This window comes from Colletotrichum orchidophilum (genome assembly GCF_001831195.1).
Source record: "Colletotrichum orchidophilum strain IMI 309357 chromosome Unknown Scaffold_20.1, whole genome shotgun sequence".
In the NCBI taxonomy this organism is placed as follows: Eukaryota; Fungi; Ascomycota; class Sordariomycetes; order Glomerellales; family Glomerellaceae; genus Colletotrichum; species Colletotrichum orchidophilum.
In genome coordinates this window covers 349,922-366,324 of record NW_019172976.1, presented here as the reverse complement: position 1 = coordinate 366,324, position 16,403 = coordinate 349,922, and the positions used below count along the sequence as shown (strand labels likewise).

General features: G+C 54.2%; 6 protein-coding genes across 6 annotated transcripts; 2 read left to right on the top strand and 4 right to left on the bottom strand.

Moving 5' to 3' along the window:
• Positions 1–387: 387 nt before the first annotated feature.
• CORC01_03418 (HMG box protein) lies at positions 388–1,621 on the bottom strand (the record flags this gene model as incomplete). The annotated part of the gene is made up of 2 exons (XM_022615068.1): positions 388–792; positions 899–1,621. Coding segments are annotated over 2 exons (1,128 nt in total), but the record flags the coding sequence as incomplete, so codon positions are not given.
• Positions 1,622–2,084: 463 nt separating this feature from the next.
• CORC01_03417 (proteasome A-type and B-type) lies at positions 2,085–3,078 on the top strand (the record flags this gene model as incomplete). Its single annotated transcript, XM_022615067.1, has 3 exons — positions 2,085–2,114; positions 2,202–2,349; positions 2,465–3,078. The coding sequence occupies 3 exons, from the start codon at positions 2,085–2,087 to the stop codon at positions 3,076–3,078; spliced, it is 792 nt and encodes a 263-aa protein (XP_022478526.1).
• A 542-nt stretch (positions 3,079–3,620) lies between these two features.
• Positions 3,621–5,971, bottom strand: CORC01_03416 (glucosamine-fructose-6-phosphate aminotransferase; the record flags this gene model as incomplete). Its single annotated transcript, XM_022615066.1, has 4 exons — positions 3,621–3,841; positions 3,900–5,473; positions 5,572–5,803; positions 5,902–5,971. Coding segments are annotated over 4 exons (2,097 nt in total), but the record flags the coding sequence as incomplete, so codon positions are not given.
• A 3,482-nt stretch (positions 5,972–9,453) lies between these two features.
• Positions 9,454–9,900, top strand: CORC01_03415 (uncharacterized protein; the record flags this gene model as incomplete). The annotated part of the gene is made up of 1 exon (XM_022615065.1): positions 9,454–9,900. The coding sequence occupies one exon, from the start codon at positions 9,454–9,456 to the stop codon at positions 9,898–9,900; it is 447 nt and encodes a 148-aa protein (XP_022478524.1).
• Positions 9,901–10,790: 890 nt separating this feature from the next.
• CORC01_03414 (26S proteasome subunit P45 family protein) lies at positions 10,791–12,224 on the bottom strand (the record flags this gene model as incomplete). The annotated part of the gene is made up of 4 exons (XM_022615064.1): positions 10,791–10,911; positions 10,971–11,415; positions 11,490–11,876; positions 12,014–12,224. 4 exons carry the CDS (start codon positions 12,222–12,224, stop codon positions 10,791–10,793), a joined length of 1,164 nt encoding a protein of 387 aa, XP_022478523.1.
• A 1,022-nt stretch (positions 12,225–13,246) lies between these two features.
• CORC01_03413 (uncharacterized protein) lies at positions 13,247–14,842 on the bottom strand (the record flags this gene model as incomplete). Its single annotated transcript, XM_022615063.1, has 1 exon — positions 13,247–14,842. The coding sequence occupies one exon, from the start codon at positions 14,840–14,842 to the stop codon at positions 13,247–13,249; it is 1,596 nt and encodes a 531-aa protein (XP_022478522.1).
• Between the last annotated feature and the right edge of the window lie 1,561 nt (positions 14,843–16,403).

Here is a 16,403-nt window from a genome sequence, read left to right as displayed (position 1 = left end):
TTCACATTGGGATATGGCGCAAACAACCCGGTTAGCATGGAAACAAACAACAACTGCTTCTTCAAAATAAGCTGCGGACTCTGTACATAGGGAGCAAATTGAACATTGGTTCTGGCCGCGAAACCTCTCTCTGACATTTGGTATCCGAAATACAGCGTTGGAACATCGACCGATCCTTCTAACAATCCATACTCTGTACAGAAGAAGGAAATCCAACAAGTAAACACCCTCTTCCTGACCTGCTCGCCCTCGTACACGATTGACCGCTCTGCTGAACTCGCTTAGGTGCATCCTACTTTTGACAATCGACGCTTGACGCCGCGGGGGATTTCATTTCCCAGGAAAAAGAAACTATCGCACCGGTTGACCTGGACTGAGACAATCTCCTTACTCGGGGGATTTACCGCGCCGGGCGACGTGGCCCAGCACATTCAGGGACTCGCGCTCCCATCGGTCGAAATCCGCCTTGGCAAGATCCTCATACGCGAGCTTCTCGGACTGGGAGAGCTGCTTCCATTCGTTACCCATGGCCTTCATCGCGTCGACCAAACGCTCGCCGGAGAATTCACCGCTGGCAAAACGCGCCTTGACGAAGAGCGCGTAGGCATTATGCGGCCTCTTGGGTTGGCGCTCGTCGCGGATGGTGCGGGGGACCTGCTTGCCGCTGGCATTGCGGAGCCTCGCGCGCGAGCGGTTGGCCTCAGCCACGTCCGTCGGTTGAATCGTCTCAACCCACGACTTGTAGGCCGCGTTGTTGGTGAGCTTGTTCGCGTCGGCAGTCTCTTGGAGACGCTTTGATTCCAGATTGTCAGTCTCTTGTTAACACCTGTTGACGGCGTGAAGGCTTCCGCCGGGATTCCAAGGGGTGAAGGTGTCAAGGCAGAAAGTCAGGCCTTACCTGGACCTCATAAGAGGACAAGTTCTTGAAAGACTCGGCCAGGGCCTTGGTCCGCTCGGTGAGAGATGAGCCCGACTCCGCGGTCTGATGTTCCCGCGTCACGTACACTAGCCATGCGCTCGTGGGGAGCTTCTTCGGCTCGTTCAGCAGCGCCGTCTTCTTCCACTGCCGCACCTTGAGCTTCTGTGTCTCCTCTGGCGTGAGCTGCTTCTTGACTCGCTTCTTGGGCGCAGCCTTCTTCGCGATGACCTTCTTCGCCTTGGGCTTCTTGGAGGCGGGCTTCTTAGTCTTGAGGGCGGTCTTCTTCTTAGCCCCCGTAGTCTTCTTCGTCTTGGTGGTCGTCGCCGCCTGGCTGGCGGGCATGCGCACCCATTGCGAGGTCGAGAAACCGCGGCAAGCCGTTGCGCGCGCGACGAAGAGTTGGGTCCGCGGGACTGACAATGGGGCGGCGCGGAGGAGCAGGCGCTGGGTGGCGGCTCGACCGATTGCTGTCAACATGTTGAACTTTTGATATGAGGAGTGGGCTGAGCTGATGATTTGCGTGAGCCGGGGGATGTTTAGTGGTGTTGGTTGCGACGAGACAGTCCGGAAGGGGAAGTATGGCGCGAATCGAGTGCGAGCGATGTTGAGATCAGGATCAGGCCAATTGTGGGAGTCGGGGCAGTCGTGGGGGGGGTTCGACACCACAATTGCCGTCCGCGGTGTTGACGGAATGACGAGGGACTGCGAGTAAAGGGAACTTGGTCGACCTCCTTGTTTGTTTGACCAGCTGCCCCCCTGGAGCTCAGATGTACTCAATACCCCAAAACCGCGATTATACCGTGAGAAATAGAGTACTGAGTACTTATTGTCCTATCACCCACCACGACAGCTCCAAGCTGATCATTTTTGGCAAGCCCACCCGAAACTCGCGGCCCCGTTTGTCAGGCACCAACGCCCTAACGCAGCAGCTCTAGCGGCAGCGGGAGCAGCATCAGCAGCAACTGGCCAGCCAGCCAGCCAGTCAGCCGGCCTGCAGAGGCACCCACGGGACGCGAAGCTCACCCCGGGCAAGCTTCAATCAACTTCACATACCAATCCATCGCCAAACCCACCCACGAACTTGTAACAAAGACAAATCCAATCCCGATTCCGACCGCCTTCTCATCTCTCTATCTACCTCCAAACCACACAGAAATCGGCAATCATGGATCACAGACCGCAAGCTTGGGGCCGTGTATGCAGTTTCCATTCCCCCCTCCCCTCCTTCCCGGGACCCTCAGCCTCGCATCGTGGACTAACAAGTCGGAACCCCTCCTCTTAGCCCAGAGACGACGTCTACGGAGCCTACGATGCCTCGTACATGAACACCAACGGTCCCAACCAAGCGACACAGGCCCCCATCGTCACGGGCACATCAGTCATCGCCATCAAGTTCAGCGAAGGTGTCGTCATCGCCGCCGATAACCTGGGTATGTCTTCGTCTTTGTATTTGCCTTTGCCTTTGCCTTTCGCTCGCCCTCCATCCTCGGCCTATGCTGTTGCCATACACCTCGAATCACCCAAATTGACACCTTTCCCTCATAGCATCCTACGGCTCCCTCGCCCGCTTCACCGATGTGAAGCGTCTCCGCACCTTCGCCAACTCCACCGTTGTGGGCTTCGGCGGTGACGTCTCCGACATGCAATACCTCGACCGCCACCTCTCAGGCCTCGATATTGAGGAGTCCTACGACCTGACCAACGACGCACCCGCCCGGCTCAATGCTGCAAACCTGCACAAGTACCTCTCCAAGCTCCTCTACAAGCGCCGCTCCGACTTCGATCCCCTCTGGAACCACCTCCTCGTTGCTGGCCTCGACGATAACAACAAGCCCTTCCTCGCCGCCGCTGATCTCCTCGGCACAACCTTCACTTCTCCCTCGCTAGCCACCGGGTTCGGCTCAGCTCTTGCCCAACCCATCATGCGTCGCTACGCCCCCGATGAGGAGACCGCCGCTAAGCTCTCCAAGGAGCAGGCCGTTGACGTGATTAAGGAGTGTATGAAGGTTCTCTTCTACCGCGACGCTCGTAGCTCGGACTCCTACTCTATTGCAGTGGTGACCAAGGACGGAGTCGACTTAAAGGAGAGCGAGAAGCTTGAGAAACAAAGCTGGAAATTTGCGGAACGGATCCGTGGCTACGGCACGCAGGTGAATTAAAGGGGGACACTTGAAATTCTTTGGGAAATAGAGACTCAGGCAGAGAGACTCAGGCAGAGAGACAGAGTGAGAGAGAGAGATGGGGGATGGGCATGAAATGACAATGACCGGTAATTCGCCATATCGTCTGGCGATACCTCGCGTGGGAATATGCATTCACGAGACTTCAGTAAGAGAAGCACCGGCCTCCAACCCGGGGCTTATGGACGCCACGATGAGTTCAGGCCTGTGCGAACGACCAAGTGTAACACCAAATGAAATAGACAATATTGTTTTCATTGCTTCAGGTTGCCATACTACGGCATTTAACCTCAAAAAATACGCTTCTTTATCTTGACCGGCCCAAATTTACCATGCTGGACCATTCCCTCAGTTTCACAATACCCAGTTATACATCAGAGGGCTCCAAAGCTGCCATCGCCTGTTGGTAACCCGCTGTGACATCAAAAACATCAAGGGCTATCCTCCCTTTTGGCAACCCAACTCCGATGGGATGAATCACCCGATAACAAACCAAACTTCACTCACTCTGTGTGAGCAGTTTACTCGACAGTGACTGACTTGGCCAGGTTACGGGGGAAGTCAACGTTGAGTCCCTCCATGACAGCCAGCCAGTAGGCAATCAACTGCAGAGGAACGACGTTGAGGATACCCTGGAGGGCGTCGACTGTCTTAGGGATCTCGATCTTCTCGGCCTCGCTGGTCTTGAACTCCTCGTCACCAGGATTGCAGATGACAATGGGCTTGCCACTGCGAGCAATGACTATTCAAATTGTTAGCAAATGGGTTCAATCGATGTTGACTGATATTCCTCGACTTACCTTGTTGATAAGCGTTGAGCGATTTCTTGAAGAGGTCATCGCGGGTGAGGATCATAATGATGGGCAGGTTCTCGTCAACGAGGGCAAGAACACCATGCTTCAGCTCACCGGACATGACGGCCTCGCAATGAAGGTAGGAAATTTCCTTGATCTTCAAAGCACCCTCAAGGGCAGTAGAGAACTGGGCACCACGACCGAGCAGCAGAAGGGACTTCTGGTTTTGGAAGGTCTTGGAGCAGAGCTCCTTGATTGACTGATCCTGGGTGAGGATATCCTTGATCTGCTCAGGAATCTTGGCGAGACCCTCCATGATCTCCTCACGCCGCTTCTGCTTGGACGCACGATCCTCACTAAGGGAGAGGGCGAACATGACCATTGCGATGAACTGGGAGGTATAGGCCTTGGTGGACGCAACACCAATTTCGGGACCGGCGTTGACGTGAACACCGCAGTGGGTAAGCAGAGAGATGGAGGAACCGACGACGTTGACGATACCGACGGTCAGGGCACCACGCTCCAAGCAGTAGCGGAGGGCCATGAGAGAGTCAGCAGTCTCACCAGACTGAGAAACGAAGACACAGGTGTCGTCACGGAAAACCGGCGCCTGTCTATCCAGGAAATCGGATGCCAGCTCAACGGCGATGGGGATCTCGGCCAGCTCCTCGAAAACACCGCGAACGGCCATGCATGAGTGATAACTAGTGCCGCATGCAATAAAGATGATTCTGCGGCAGCGACGGATGGTAGAAATGTAAGAGCGGAGACCACCAAGTGTGACGGTCTTATTGGCAGCATCGAGACGGCCTCTCATGGTGTTGACAACAGACTCGGGCTGCTCGAAAATCTCCTTTTGCATGAAGTGATCGAACTTGCCCTTCATGATCTCCTGGAGCTCGAGCTCCAGGGTCTGGATGGTGCGCACGTTGGAGCTGCCGTCCGCCTTCTTAAGACGGTGAATGTTCAGCGAACCCTCGTGGATGTGAGCAATGTCGTCATCCTCCAGGTACATGACCTTTTTGGTGTGCTCGACGATGGCAGAGGGATCAGACGAGAGGAAGAACTCGGTGGGCATGGGCATGCCATCGTCGGTCATGAAAGCGCGCGACTGCGAGCGATGCAGGAGCGACTTGTCGGGAGCGCCCAGCAAGGTGCTGGGGTTCAAGAAGTTGTTCTGCTGCTTCTTGAGGGCAACATTCTGAGAGGCAGCCTCCGCAGAGAGGGCGCCCTCCTCGGAGTACTCAACATCGACGAAGTCAACCTTCATGCGCTTCTGAGTCTTGACACCGATGACAAGGGGAGAACCCTTGCGGGCAGCGATGACTTCATGAGGGTAGTGGACGGACTTGATCAAAAGTCCGTAGGCACCCTCGAGCTCGTTGATAACAGCCTTAGCGAGGTCGGTGAAGCCAATATCGGGGTGCTGGTCGTAGAGGTACTTGGCAAGCTTAGCAATGCACTCGGTGTCGGTCTCGGTCTCGAACTTGAAGCCCTTGGCGCTCAAGAGTGTCTTGAGCTCCTTGTAATTGGTGATGATTCCATTGTGGACGACAGTGAACTCCCAGGTAGGGTCAGATCTAGGAAAGAACAAATCATCTTAGCTACCAAATCATCGACGGCAAGAAACCGTCCAAAGGAAAGCTTGCCGTTGTTTTTTGCGGGTGTGTACACGTACCTGTGGGGGTGGCAGTTCAGACGAGACGGGGGGCCGTGAGTAGCCCAGCGAGTGTGGGCGATACCGGCATGTGAATCGAAGTACTTGGTCTCATCGACCTTGGACTCGGCGATAAGCTCCTTGAGCTTGGCGACCTTGCCAACCTCCTTGAAGGCAAAAACCTCGTTCTTCTTGTCGCCGTCGACAGCAAGACCGGCAGAGTCGTATCCACGGTACTCGAGACGGGAGAGACCTGGTGGAAGCAGTGTCTCGTCAGCAAGACAGCTCTCGAGATAAGGTGGAGCTGGGTGACTCCAATTGGGGTAATTCAGGAGGAGGCGGTGTACTGACCGTTCACCAGAGTCTCAAGGATGAACTTGCGGTCCTTCTCCACAAGGTAGTTGACGTAGCCGAAAATGCCACTATTGGGAGAGAGAGGCGCACGTCAGCTTACTGCTTACTGCGGTGCCAATTGCCATTGTGGCTGAAGGCGCCCCGACCCCTTTTTCCAGCTGGCAGAAGCTGGGTGGAGGGGAAGGGGAGGATGCCAGCAAGCACTCAGGAGAACGAGGGGGCGGAATTGGGGAAGACAAACCACATGTTGATTTAACGCAATCGAAGACCCTGACAAGAACCGTAAAAGACCAATTAACAGAAAGAGGCGGCGAGGAGAGTGGTGGAGGCGGCGGTGAAGGGTATCAAGATGAGCGAGAGAGATGAATAGTTGGATCAAGAGAGAATGAGCAAACCAAAGCAAGATGCAGGAGGCGGGAGCTGAGCTGCTTTATGTGCTGGTCAAGCGGCTGGAGAGCAATGGGAGGGGAGTGTATTGTGTACGTGGAGAGAATACGCAGTAGCGCCCAGAGACGTGGAGGGGGGCGGTGGGCGGGGTGTGGCAGGGGCGTGCTCGTATTGAGGATGACAGAGAGGGCGCGGCGCGGCACGGGTTGAGGGTGAGCACTGAGGACGAAAGGTGACGGGGGGTGAGTGGGCAGGGCCAGGTACGCGGTATTCGTTCTTCCAGGTTATTATGGACGATGGTGACTTGCTATTGCCTGTACGGATACCATGCCAGGGAAGGAAACAAGGCTGCAGAAACAAGCGCGCAAGGTGTTGCTGAAGCTCGGTATGGACGTTGTCCTGTCCTCAATGATTGTTTACACGCCGTTTGGCGGGCAATACCTCCATCGTGAGATAGCAAGCAAGTTTGAGAAGTGTATAAGTCACTTGACCCATCAGCATGCCCGAAATGTCAGTCTATGAAAACATGGTGAGTGAGTCCAGATGCTTTTGGAAGGAGGGGGGGGAGTGTGGGTAGCAAGACATGCTCTGCATCTTAGGGTTGCCATGCTCATTCAATAATACATCTGTCTTCCCAGTAAGAGTGCGCGATACAGATACAGCAGCATCGCATTGTCGTTTGCGTTTGCTGGATAGGATGGCTAAGTCATCGATGTGAGTATGTTCAGAAGGTACTTTGCCCGGTTGCAAATCACAATGGCGGGCTGTCGAATGACTGACTTGGGAGGTGTCTAACACTTCATAGCTGGGATAGCATACCTACGTCAGGATTCGGAGAAGACAGCTCAGGCGCTAGGGCAACGGAATGGAGAATGGATCTAGATTTCGACGGAGCAGGAATACCTTCTTTGCGCAGAGACCGACTTCTTTGCAGTCCCAGTGCCTGGGGCGACCCGGTCAAAGTTGGGAAAGACAGACCTGTCCAGCCAGTGAAAGAGCCGCGAATGCAGCGAGTGAGGGGCAGGCAAGTTTCTGGAGGGCCCCCACCTCACCGGCAACAGCAAAGGAGCTGCAGTTTCTGGCACCACTTGCCTGCAGCAATCCCATTGCGATATTCCTTGGAACCTTGAGTTGACCACACATCTTCAAGAACGTTGGTAAGGCCCATACCGGCGAAATCCGTTGTGTGCCTGAGCAGACGCAGAATATAGCCCAGTGTCTGACATGTTGTCTGTGCTAGATCGTTGACTGGTCCAGGCGGTCCTTCCACTACGCTCCCGTCTTTTTCTTTTCCATCCATCCTATGGACGATCCGGTACCTGGGCGCGGACGCAGGCGCAGGCGCAGTGCAGGAATGCCACCCACCGCTCCCATCCCATCCCATCCCATCCCTCCTCCAGGCTCGGTGGCTCCTCAAGGTCCCCTCCTTTCGTGGACTGTGGCGCCACTCCCTGGCTGAGCCATTCGTCTGCTACACTAGCTCCAAAGATCGCCCTCGGTACGTACCGCAATAACAAACATCATGGGTTTTAGAAAATACTTGCTTCCTCATCTTAATAACTGTTACGTACTCCGTAGACAGTCCAACAAATGCTGTGGGATGACGGGTTCGAGTTGCCCAGCACTTGCTGGTACTGCACTCTAACTTGCCTAGATGTGTGTGGTTTGCTTCTTTCGGGAATTCTATGGACGACCAGCACTGGAAGACAATCTGGGACCAATCTGGCCTCGATTCTGCTGTCGCCGCTTCCATTCCAGAACCAGCCGCTAAGAAGGCACGATTGTCCGCAAGCTGCTTGTGCGACGCTAAGCTTTCCGAAATGGTCAGCTTGTGATGAAACCCCCACCAAGCAGGCACCGAGTTAGGAAAGCTGCTGCCAGCAACTCATTCAACGCCTCACCCGCCTTCACTTGCCATCAGCATCGTCAACACCTTCTTTGGCTCCGGGAACTTGCCTTGACCCGAGCCCCCCTTCTCGCACTCACACATGGCAGGTACCTATCCGAGCATGCGCCTCTCGGAGTGCTCCTCCCATACGAATATTGTACCTACCTTTTGCCCCCAACACCAAGCCCAATCTATGTATCCAGCACCGCCTTATCCCAACAACGTCCCTTCATTAAGCTAAGGTAATTGGGCATCATAGACTCACAGTTGTACTGACAGCATTGAAGGCCACGCATAGTTGAAAAGTAATACTTTCAGCACATAAGAGAACATAATTGAGACTCGGCCAGTAGTCCACGTCACGGTCCGCCCGATTTGTCTAGTCGGTTCTTTTTTCTTATTATCGTAGTTTCGCCTCAAACCCATCTCCTTTCCTCGGGCATTGATGCGGACGGCTACCTGCGTTCTTCATTCTCGGTCCTACCCTCCAACGCTGTTTCGAGGGTTCCATCGCCGACATCATCGCTTTTTTGACCCCTTCTTTTCGTATAACCTGGGCCCCCAGTCCCCAACCATCTGGGTGCGGACACACCCCTTGGTTGTCAAGCGCTAGGAAGAATCCAGCGGGGATCGGCGGCAATGTGAGCCAGGCGACAAGAATTCCCAAGCTCGGGTCCCCTGGTGTCCAACTCCTGCTGCTTAGTCGGTTGCTGGTTGCACCCATGAAGCATGGAGGGGGGGCTACACAGGGGAGGTGAGTGGGGCGTCCAGGTACGAAGAGAAGGGTACGGATACAGGAGAAAGAAACAAAAAGAGAAGACAACCTAACGCACTAGGAAAAGGTACAGCCTCAATGGCCATCGTAAGAACGGGCCCCAAAAGGGGCGGCACGTCGTTCACTCCGTATAAGAGTCGCCAAAAATAACAGCCCGCACCGAGGAGACAACCCTGCTAGACCGGCCTTTCCTGCAAATCACCATCTGGCATCTTTCAATGCAACCGCCCATCTCGCCGCCCCAGCTTGACGGCCTGCGTAGTAGATCTTCTCGAATCGGCCGACGTGTCCACTCAGCCGAGGCAGACGGTCTCAAACCCAAGCTCGGCCATGTCGAGCGCGTCTGTTGAGCATACAGTCGCTCGTTGCGCGCTACCCAAATCTTCCTGATATCAAGTTCGTACTAGATGTCACGTTCCACGGTTCCTGGCATCAGGGACTGGACCGAATAGACGGCCGGTGCGGATCACACGGAGACGATGCATCGCACTGCTTTACCATGGCTTCAGTGTTGCTCGTCCCGAGAAAAAAAAAAAAAAAAAAGGCCTGGCCCACAGAAAACCCGAAATGCGTGGATGCATTCATATCGACGGCCGCCGGTGTACTCGAGACGCCGCCTGCAGAGGATTTCCCGGTTGCAGTCGCTCATCTCAAGTCTCACGGCAATCCTCGCATCAAAAACATGTGGCTAACCTTTGTCTCTATTCGTTGCCGTGCGAGATCACCCATTGGAGATGGTCTCAGCTACAGCCCCGCCATCCGCTTGCAGCAGCTCCAACAGCCCTCCTTTGCACAGCATGGCGGACTCGTCGAGACACAGATTCAGACCAGAGCTTCGATCCTCCCAGGCTCACAATGTGCGACCTCATTCCCCACCCGTTGTCTTCTCGTTAGACAGGATCGTAAGCATGTGCCTCCGTCGTCTGCCTGCAGTGTGAGCTGCTAGTGAAGGAACAAAATGATCATGTAAGACTTGAGCAAAGGCACGCTGTAATAGCTTGGCTTACACAGAACGCTCTCGAAAACAGACGCCTAAACCCACCCCCTCAGCTATCTGTGGCTTGCACCACAAGCATACACCCCCCCGTTCCTTCCCCCCAGCCCTACGCTTATCCCGGGCCTGCTGTAGATTGGAGGGCCCGTGTCGAACTTGACCTTGGTCCAACGCGGCATCCTCGCCGTGCGCCGAGGTGGATAGCTAAGGTAGACAGAGATGGCGGCGGCAGCGTCATGCCAGTGGGTAAGGTAGTGCACTAAAACACTCTTGTCGTTGAGTAATACATTGCTGTTCTGGCACGTGGCGCCGGGTCATGTCCCGTACCCAGCCCCCCAGCTCAGTCGAGGCTGTGCATTATCAATAGCTTCCAAAATGGAGCCTCACGGCTACGGCTACCCTAGGCTCGGATCCCTCCAAAATACCTGCGGAGTAATATTTGAAGGGCGCAGAGATAAGAGAACTCACCCTGGCCATACATTCTTTATGATGCAAACGCCAAAGCGCTTCGTATGGCTCAAGTCGTGTGGACAGCAAGTCCATCTTATGGGACAGTATACATCCGTATAATGTTGTGGCCAACGATGGGTATGTCTGTGTATGCATACGCATACTCATGCTTGGGGTCCCGTAGTTTCTTCTATTCCACGCCATACATACGTGTCTATGACCCCGTTGCAAACAACCCCAAATCTGGACTCGGGTATTGTACACTGTTTAACACATTAAAAGACCCTCTAAACGGCCGGGACCCGACGACGCTCGTTCCAGCCGCCCCTTTTGATGTCTTTCTGCCCCTCCACGCCTGATCCCGTGAATCGTCATGTCACTTCCCCCCTTCCTTACAGCTTCTGGTACTCAAGCTTGCCTTCCAGCTTCTTCGACTCGGCGACCTTGCGCACTGCCTTGTTGAAGTCATCCTGGTTGATTGCGTCGCGGTAATCCTTGATGGCGAACAGACCGCTGGTCATTGCTAGTTAGCATGTGTCCTACAAGTATCGCCAACTTGCGCCATAACTTACGCCTCTGTCACAACGTTTCTCAAATCCGCACCATTGAGACCATCGCTCATCTTCACCACGCTCTCGAAATCGATCTCACCCTCCGTAACCACACCCTGGGCATGAATCTTGAGAATCTCCAAGCGGCCGACCTCGTTCGGCAGGGCAATCTCAATCTTGCGGTCGAGACGTCCGGCACGAAGCAGGGCGGGATCGAGGGTATCAGGTCTGTTCGTCGCCATGATGATCTTGGTCTTGCCGAGGTAGTCGAAACCGTCCAGCTGGTTGAGCAACTCCATCAACGTTCTCTGGATCTCACGATCCGCACTGGTTCCCTCTGAGAATCTGCGTCCACCAATGGCGTCGATCTCGTCCATGAAGATAATGCAAGGTTCATGCTCCTTGGCATAGCCGAACATCTCGCGAATCAAGCGAGCAGACTCTCCGATATACTTGTCAACGATTGCTGAAGAAACGACTGTTTCGCCCCGTTAGCACCTTCCAGTCCACCGTGTTCTACCGCCCACGGGCTGAACCTACCCTTAAGGAAGTTGGTCTCGAGACTGCTTGCCACGGCACGTGCGAGCAACGTCTTTCCTGTACCAGGAGGTCCATAGAGCAAAACACCCTTGGGCGGCTTGATGCCCACACGCAGGAAGAGCTCGGGATTCTTGAGCGGCAGCTCAATGACTTCACGAAGCTCGCGAATCTGATCGTTGAGTCCACCGATACCGGCGAAGCTAACTTGTCCAGGGTCTTCCAGTGACATATTGTAGACGAGGGGGTCGACTTCTCGTGGAAGCATGCGCATGATGGTGAGTGTCGTCATATCGAGAGCCACTCGCGTACCCTGCTTGAGCTTGACCTTGTCGACCTTTGATCTGCATCCAACGACATATCTGGGACCGGAGGAGGCCTTTACGATAACTATTCAAAATGATTACGGCGATCAGCATATTGAGCTTCTGTAGTGTTTGTCGTGGCGATGCACTGGTAGTGAGCAGTGGCGGCGGGGCGGGGAGAATATATAAGGCGGAAAGCAGGATGGAGATGCCTTCACTTACATCTTTCGTCATCGAGCTGCTTCAGAACCTCGCCGATAATCTGACCAACACTCTGCAGCGCCTTAATGTTGTCCTCGGTTCTGTCAAACTCCCTCTGCAGGTCCTTGATCTCGAGTCGGAGGGACTTGAGCTTCGCCTCCCACTCCCGGGATTCGAGCAGCTTGGCCCGGTACGAGTCGAGAGCCTTCTGGCGTTCGTCGTCGGAAGACATCTCTGGTTGTGGAAAGTTAAAAAGAAAAGGGCTCCTGCCTTGGTCTCGTCGAGGAAATGGAATGGCTGCGGTTCAGAAGGGGGTGAGTGGGGGATCGCGTTCGGGTTCGGGGTTGGGAAGAGGTCGAAGGTTAGGTCGGTTGGTCGATGGGGATAGCTTGTGTGGTAATCAGATCGTTGTTTTCGGAGGTTGAGGTGTCGACGTACCTCCCACTGCAGCCTTCTGCCTCACAGGAGAGCACGGCTCAGCTCCGACTAGCGCCTTATCCCTGCGGCCACCGAAGCTCTGTCGCTGTGCTTTGATTGGCTTGGATCTCGGGACCGGGAAATCCAAGGTTCCGAGTGACCCTCAGCCAGGAATATGCCGGAGTGAAACAAATTGAGTGAAGTGCTGCAACATCAACGTATCACCCCAGTGAGGCTAGCCTCATTGATAGATCTTTACTGCGCTGTCACCGCGTTGAAATCCAGCCTTTCCATAGGCTTTCAGAGCTAGATGCTCGTCCGGCCATGCGAGTAGCGAGGGTAGGTAGCTAGTATTGATACGGTATAGATTGTCGAAATGATCAGTTCCTTGACTACCGGTCAATTATTTTCTCGCAATAAATGAGTAATTTATGTAGTTATTCCCAGCATATATAGCATGAGACAATCGGACCTCAAGAGATTGTGTGCCTGTGCCAAAAGCGCAATGATGGTATATCAGTATCAATTAGGAGGGATTGCTCTCCGTAAAAAGTTATGTACTCTGAATGGTGAAAACGATCGCCCAACGCCTCTATGCTCTACTTCGCGTTGGCTGATAGAGTGTCAAATTCCCATACTTGAATCTACTGTTCCCCGCAAAGTAGATGCTATTGCTAGACAACGCGCAAAGCGTTGAGTGCCTGTATGCAGCGCATAGATTTCAAGCCTCCCAGTGGGTAATTGCGATGAATGAAAACCAAATTCCACCAAACTCCAGAAAAGACGGGTATTTGGGTGCGTAAATCATAAAGACGGTAGCCTGAGATAAGCATTTGCTTAGCTTAGAAGTTCGGGAGTGATCTCCTCGCGGACCTTTCTGCTCCAATCCATGATGGCCTTCTCGAAGTTAACCCAGACTTCGGGAGAATTGTTGTAGACGATGCCCAGGGCATCTACTTTTAGTAGCACCTCCCAGCGCAGCTCTGCTGCTTTGGCCCAGTACCGAATGTTGTCTGCAGAGCGATACGGCTTGTCTGTGTCGGTGTGGAATGTGGTAATCAAGCCGAATCGCCGTTTTGACCTTTTTACCGCCGCATTGTGCAGCTCCACGAGCCGAATGCCGTTTTGCAAACTGATGAGAAAAGACGTCGGACACTCGCTTGCGTCGGCTACGGGCGTGTAGTCCGGCAGCGGACCGGCCTGGGGGTTGAGCGAGGACATGAAGGCCAATTCTCTTTCCACTTCTTTGCCAGTCCAGTCGCCCTGCAGCCAGGTCCAAGAGCTTCGCTCGGCCTTTTCTGCTTCGATCATCTCCTCTTCAGTCTTTAACATGCTGAAAAGTCCCGAGATCCAGGATTCGAGGATCCGCAGCTCCTCGTCCCTCATTCCACCAGACCATTGTCGGGTTGCCATCTGCTTCAAGGTCTCCATCACGGAGAGTAGTTCTGTGCGAATTTCCTTTTCAGACTTGATAGCGTCCAACCGCTCGGGGATCTCATGCGCCGTGTAATAGTTCCTGGCAGCCCGAATGGCCAGTGTCATGACATCGAGGATGTGCATACCCTGAACCTCATGCCAGCCCGTAGACGTTTTCTTGGTGGGCGTGCTTTGGCCCCTCATGGGAATTTCCGGCAGTTCCGGCACCGGGCTACTATCTCTATGCTTTTTGGCGTGTCTCAAGGCCTGAGCCGCCTTGTCAAGAGATCCTGTCAAGTCTGTCTTCAGCTCCTCTATCGTCGGAGGCTTCGGCACTGGCTTATTTCTGTGGATATATGTGCTCGCAGTCGGAGGCAGAACATCCGGGTCCTCTTCGAAATCGTCAGAGTAGTACTGATGTTCATCGGTAGGTGATTCCGCCATTGGCCCCGCGCCAAAAGGATGAGAACCAAGTTCCGGGCTGTTTCCCTCCGAATCAATGATCCTTGGCGAAGACGAGCTCGAGCTGCTAACAGAGGAGAGGTCTAGTCCTCCTTTGACCTTGTTCTTTCTCGCTAGCTGAGCGCCCTTGCCATCGAGAAGACCGGTTCGAGCGAAGTAATACTGCAGGTGGGCAATGCTTCCCAAGCTGAGTACGCTCTCCCTGTGACGAGCACTCGCAGCGAAGTCGGTACCCTGTGGTCGAACAAATCCTCGGCGCCGACTAGAAGAGCGGCCAACTTCCACGCTGCTGCAAGTGGACTGTCGGGAAGATGCGAAGCTAACGTCGGAGCGGCGGCTGTAGTTTCCGGAGGACTGTCTGGAGTATGTGCTGCCTCGGAAGCTTCCCAGAGATTCGCGGGAGTTACCCTCGGTGGCGGATCCGTGGGAGACGGAAGAGGCAGTTGACACGCAGCGAGACAGCTCGGGACAAGCGCCGATAGCTGGAGTCGGGGATGCGTCTGATGATGGGGAGTCGCACCGGAACGACGGCGTCTCTTCGTTTGCTGTAGCCATGATTTTGGTTATGCTGAGAAAGTCGAATGCTGTGAAGCTCAAGAACAGGGTTGTAATAGGTGCCGCCTCTGTGTTATGGAAGTGGTATCGTGGAAGGTACAGTAGCGGTCGAGCAGAGTGTGTTGACGTCTCGTCTGAGCTGGGTATCGGCGGTGGCCTCAAGCTATGCGCTGGGCAACGTGAGGGGTGCGATGACCAATGTGGCAACGAGTTATGTACAGATCAGGGAGAAGTATTTGCAAATGCAGGTTGCCGTGAAGGAAACTGGGTGCACAGCAGCGTCCAGAGGGTCGGCGAGCAAGAAGGTTGGCACTGGCGAAGAAACGTGTGCTGGGGGTTCAAGAGATGTACGGCGAATTATTCGGCAAGGTAAAAGCTAAAATGAATGAAGCGAGCGAGTAGTGATTAACAGACGGTCCCCAGAATGGACGAAGCGGACGGAGAAGTTTCTTGGACTAATGACCCCGGACGGTAAACACTGCTAGGCAGGGTAGGTTGGTAACGGTAGGGCAAAAGAAAGCTAAGTCTCGCGTCCTCAAGGCCGTCGTGGGTTAGAACTTGGGAACGGTCGATGGCAAGGTGTGCCTGCGAGCTGTAACAAGACGACTCTCTGGCGTCAGGGGTCTGTGTTGGGCTTGGCCACAGCGCAGGTGAAAGAATGAGTCCGGTATCCGTACGGTGTGTATTTCGGGAGTGTGTGTGGTCGCCTGGCAGTCTCTGGCACCAAGATCCTCGTCCCCGTTGCGTCAGTGGAGAGATGTGGGAAGGCCGAGAACGAATCTCTGACGAGGAAAAGTCTCCAGCGGGCAAATTGGGGGTCCAACCGAGTGGCGCGCGAGTTGCCAGGAAGGGACGATTTAAATTGAATGTCGCGTCGTCTCCGAAGGTGGGGTGCTGCTGCGTGCAAAGGAAAGGAGAGGGGAAGGTGGGACGCGGGACCTGGAAGCTTGCTGCTTGCCTGGAGCTGGAGGGATGCGATGGAACGCGTGAAACGGGAGCCGTTGTGTCTGATTGCTTTTGCCAACTGACGGGAAGATGTTGCCAAACAGTGGGTCGAATCTTTTTCAGTTCAGGTAAAAAAGAATCACAAGGCAGTCAAACCAAATGACCGAGCCAAAAGAAGCTTCTGCACCTTGAGGTAGTGTAGGTAGGGTATTAATACAAAGAACATTAAATGATAGAACAACCTAAGTTGGGTTCCCCAACTGGCCCTGAAGGTGGGTTGCTAGCGTACTTAAGATGATAGGTACCTGAATGAACGACTGATATGAGCAGCTTCTCCAACTTCAGGTATTCCGCACCAGAGCAGAGGGGATCGCCGTCTACTTATTCCGCCACAAAAATGATCAGGATGCACTAAGAGTGAAGCAAATGACCCCCGAGTCTCAACTAGACATCCTCATTGGGAACTCATGCACATCGACTCAGCAACGCCCAAATGGCCAAATCGCCCAGCTGCGATATGATGCTCAGAATGTCCAGTTCAAGACTTCTTCCTACCTTACCTATACGGCAATAGCCAGTAGCTATAAACCATCATCCCTCCTGCATTACAAGCTGA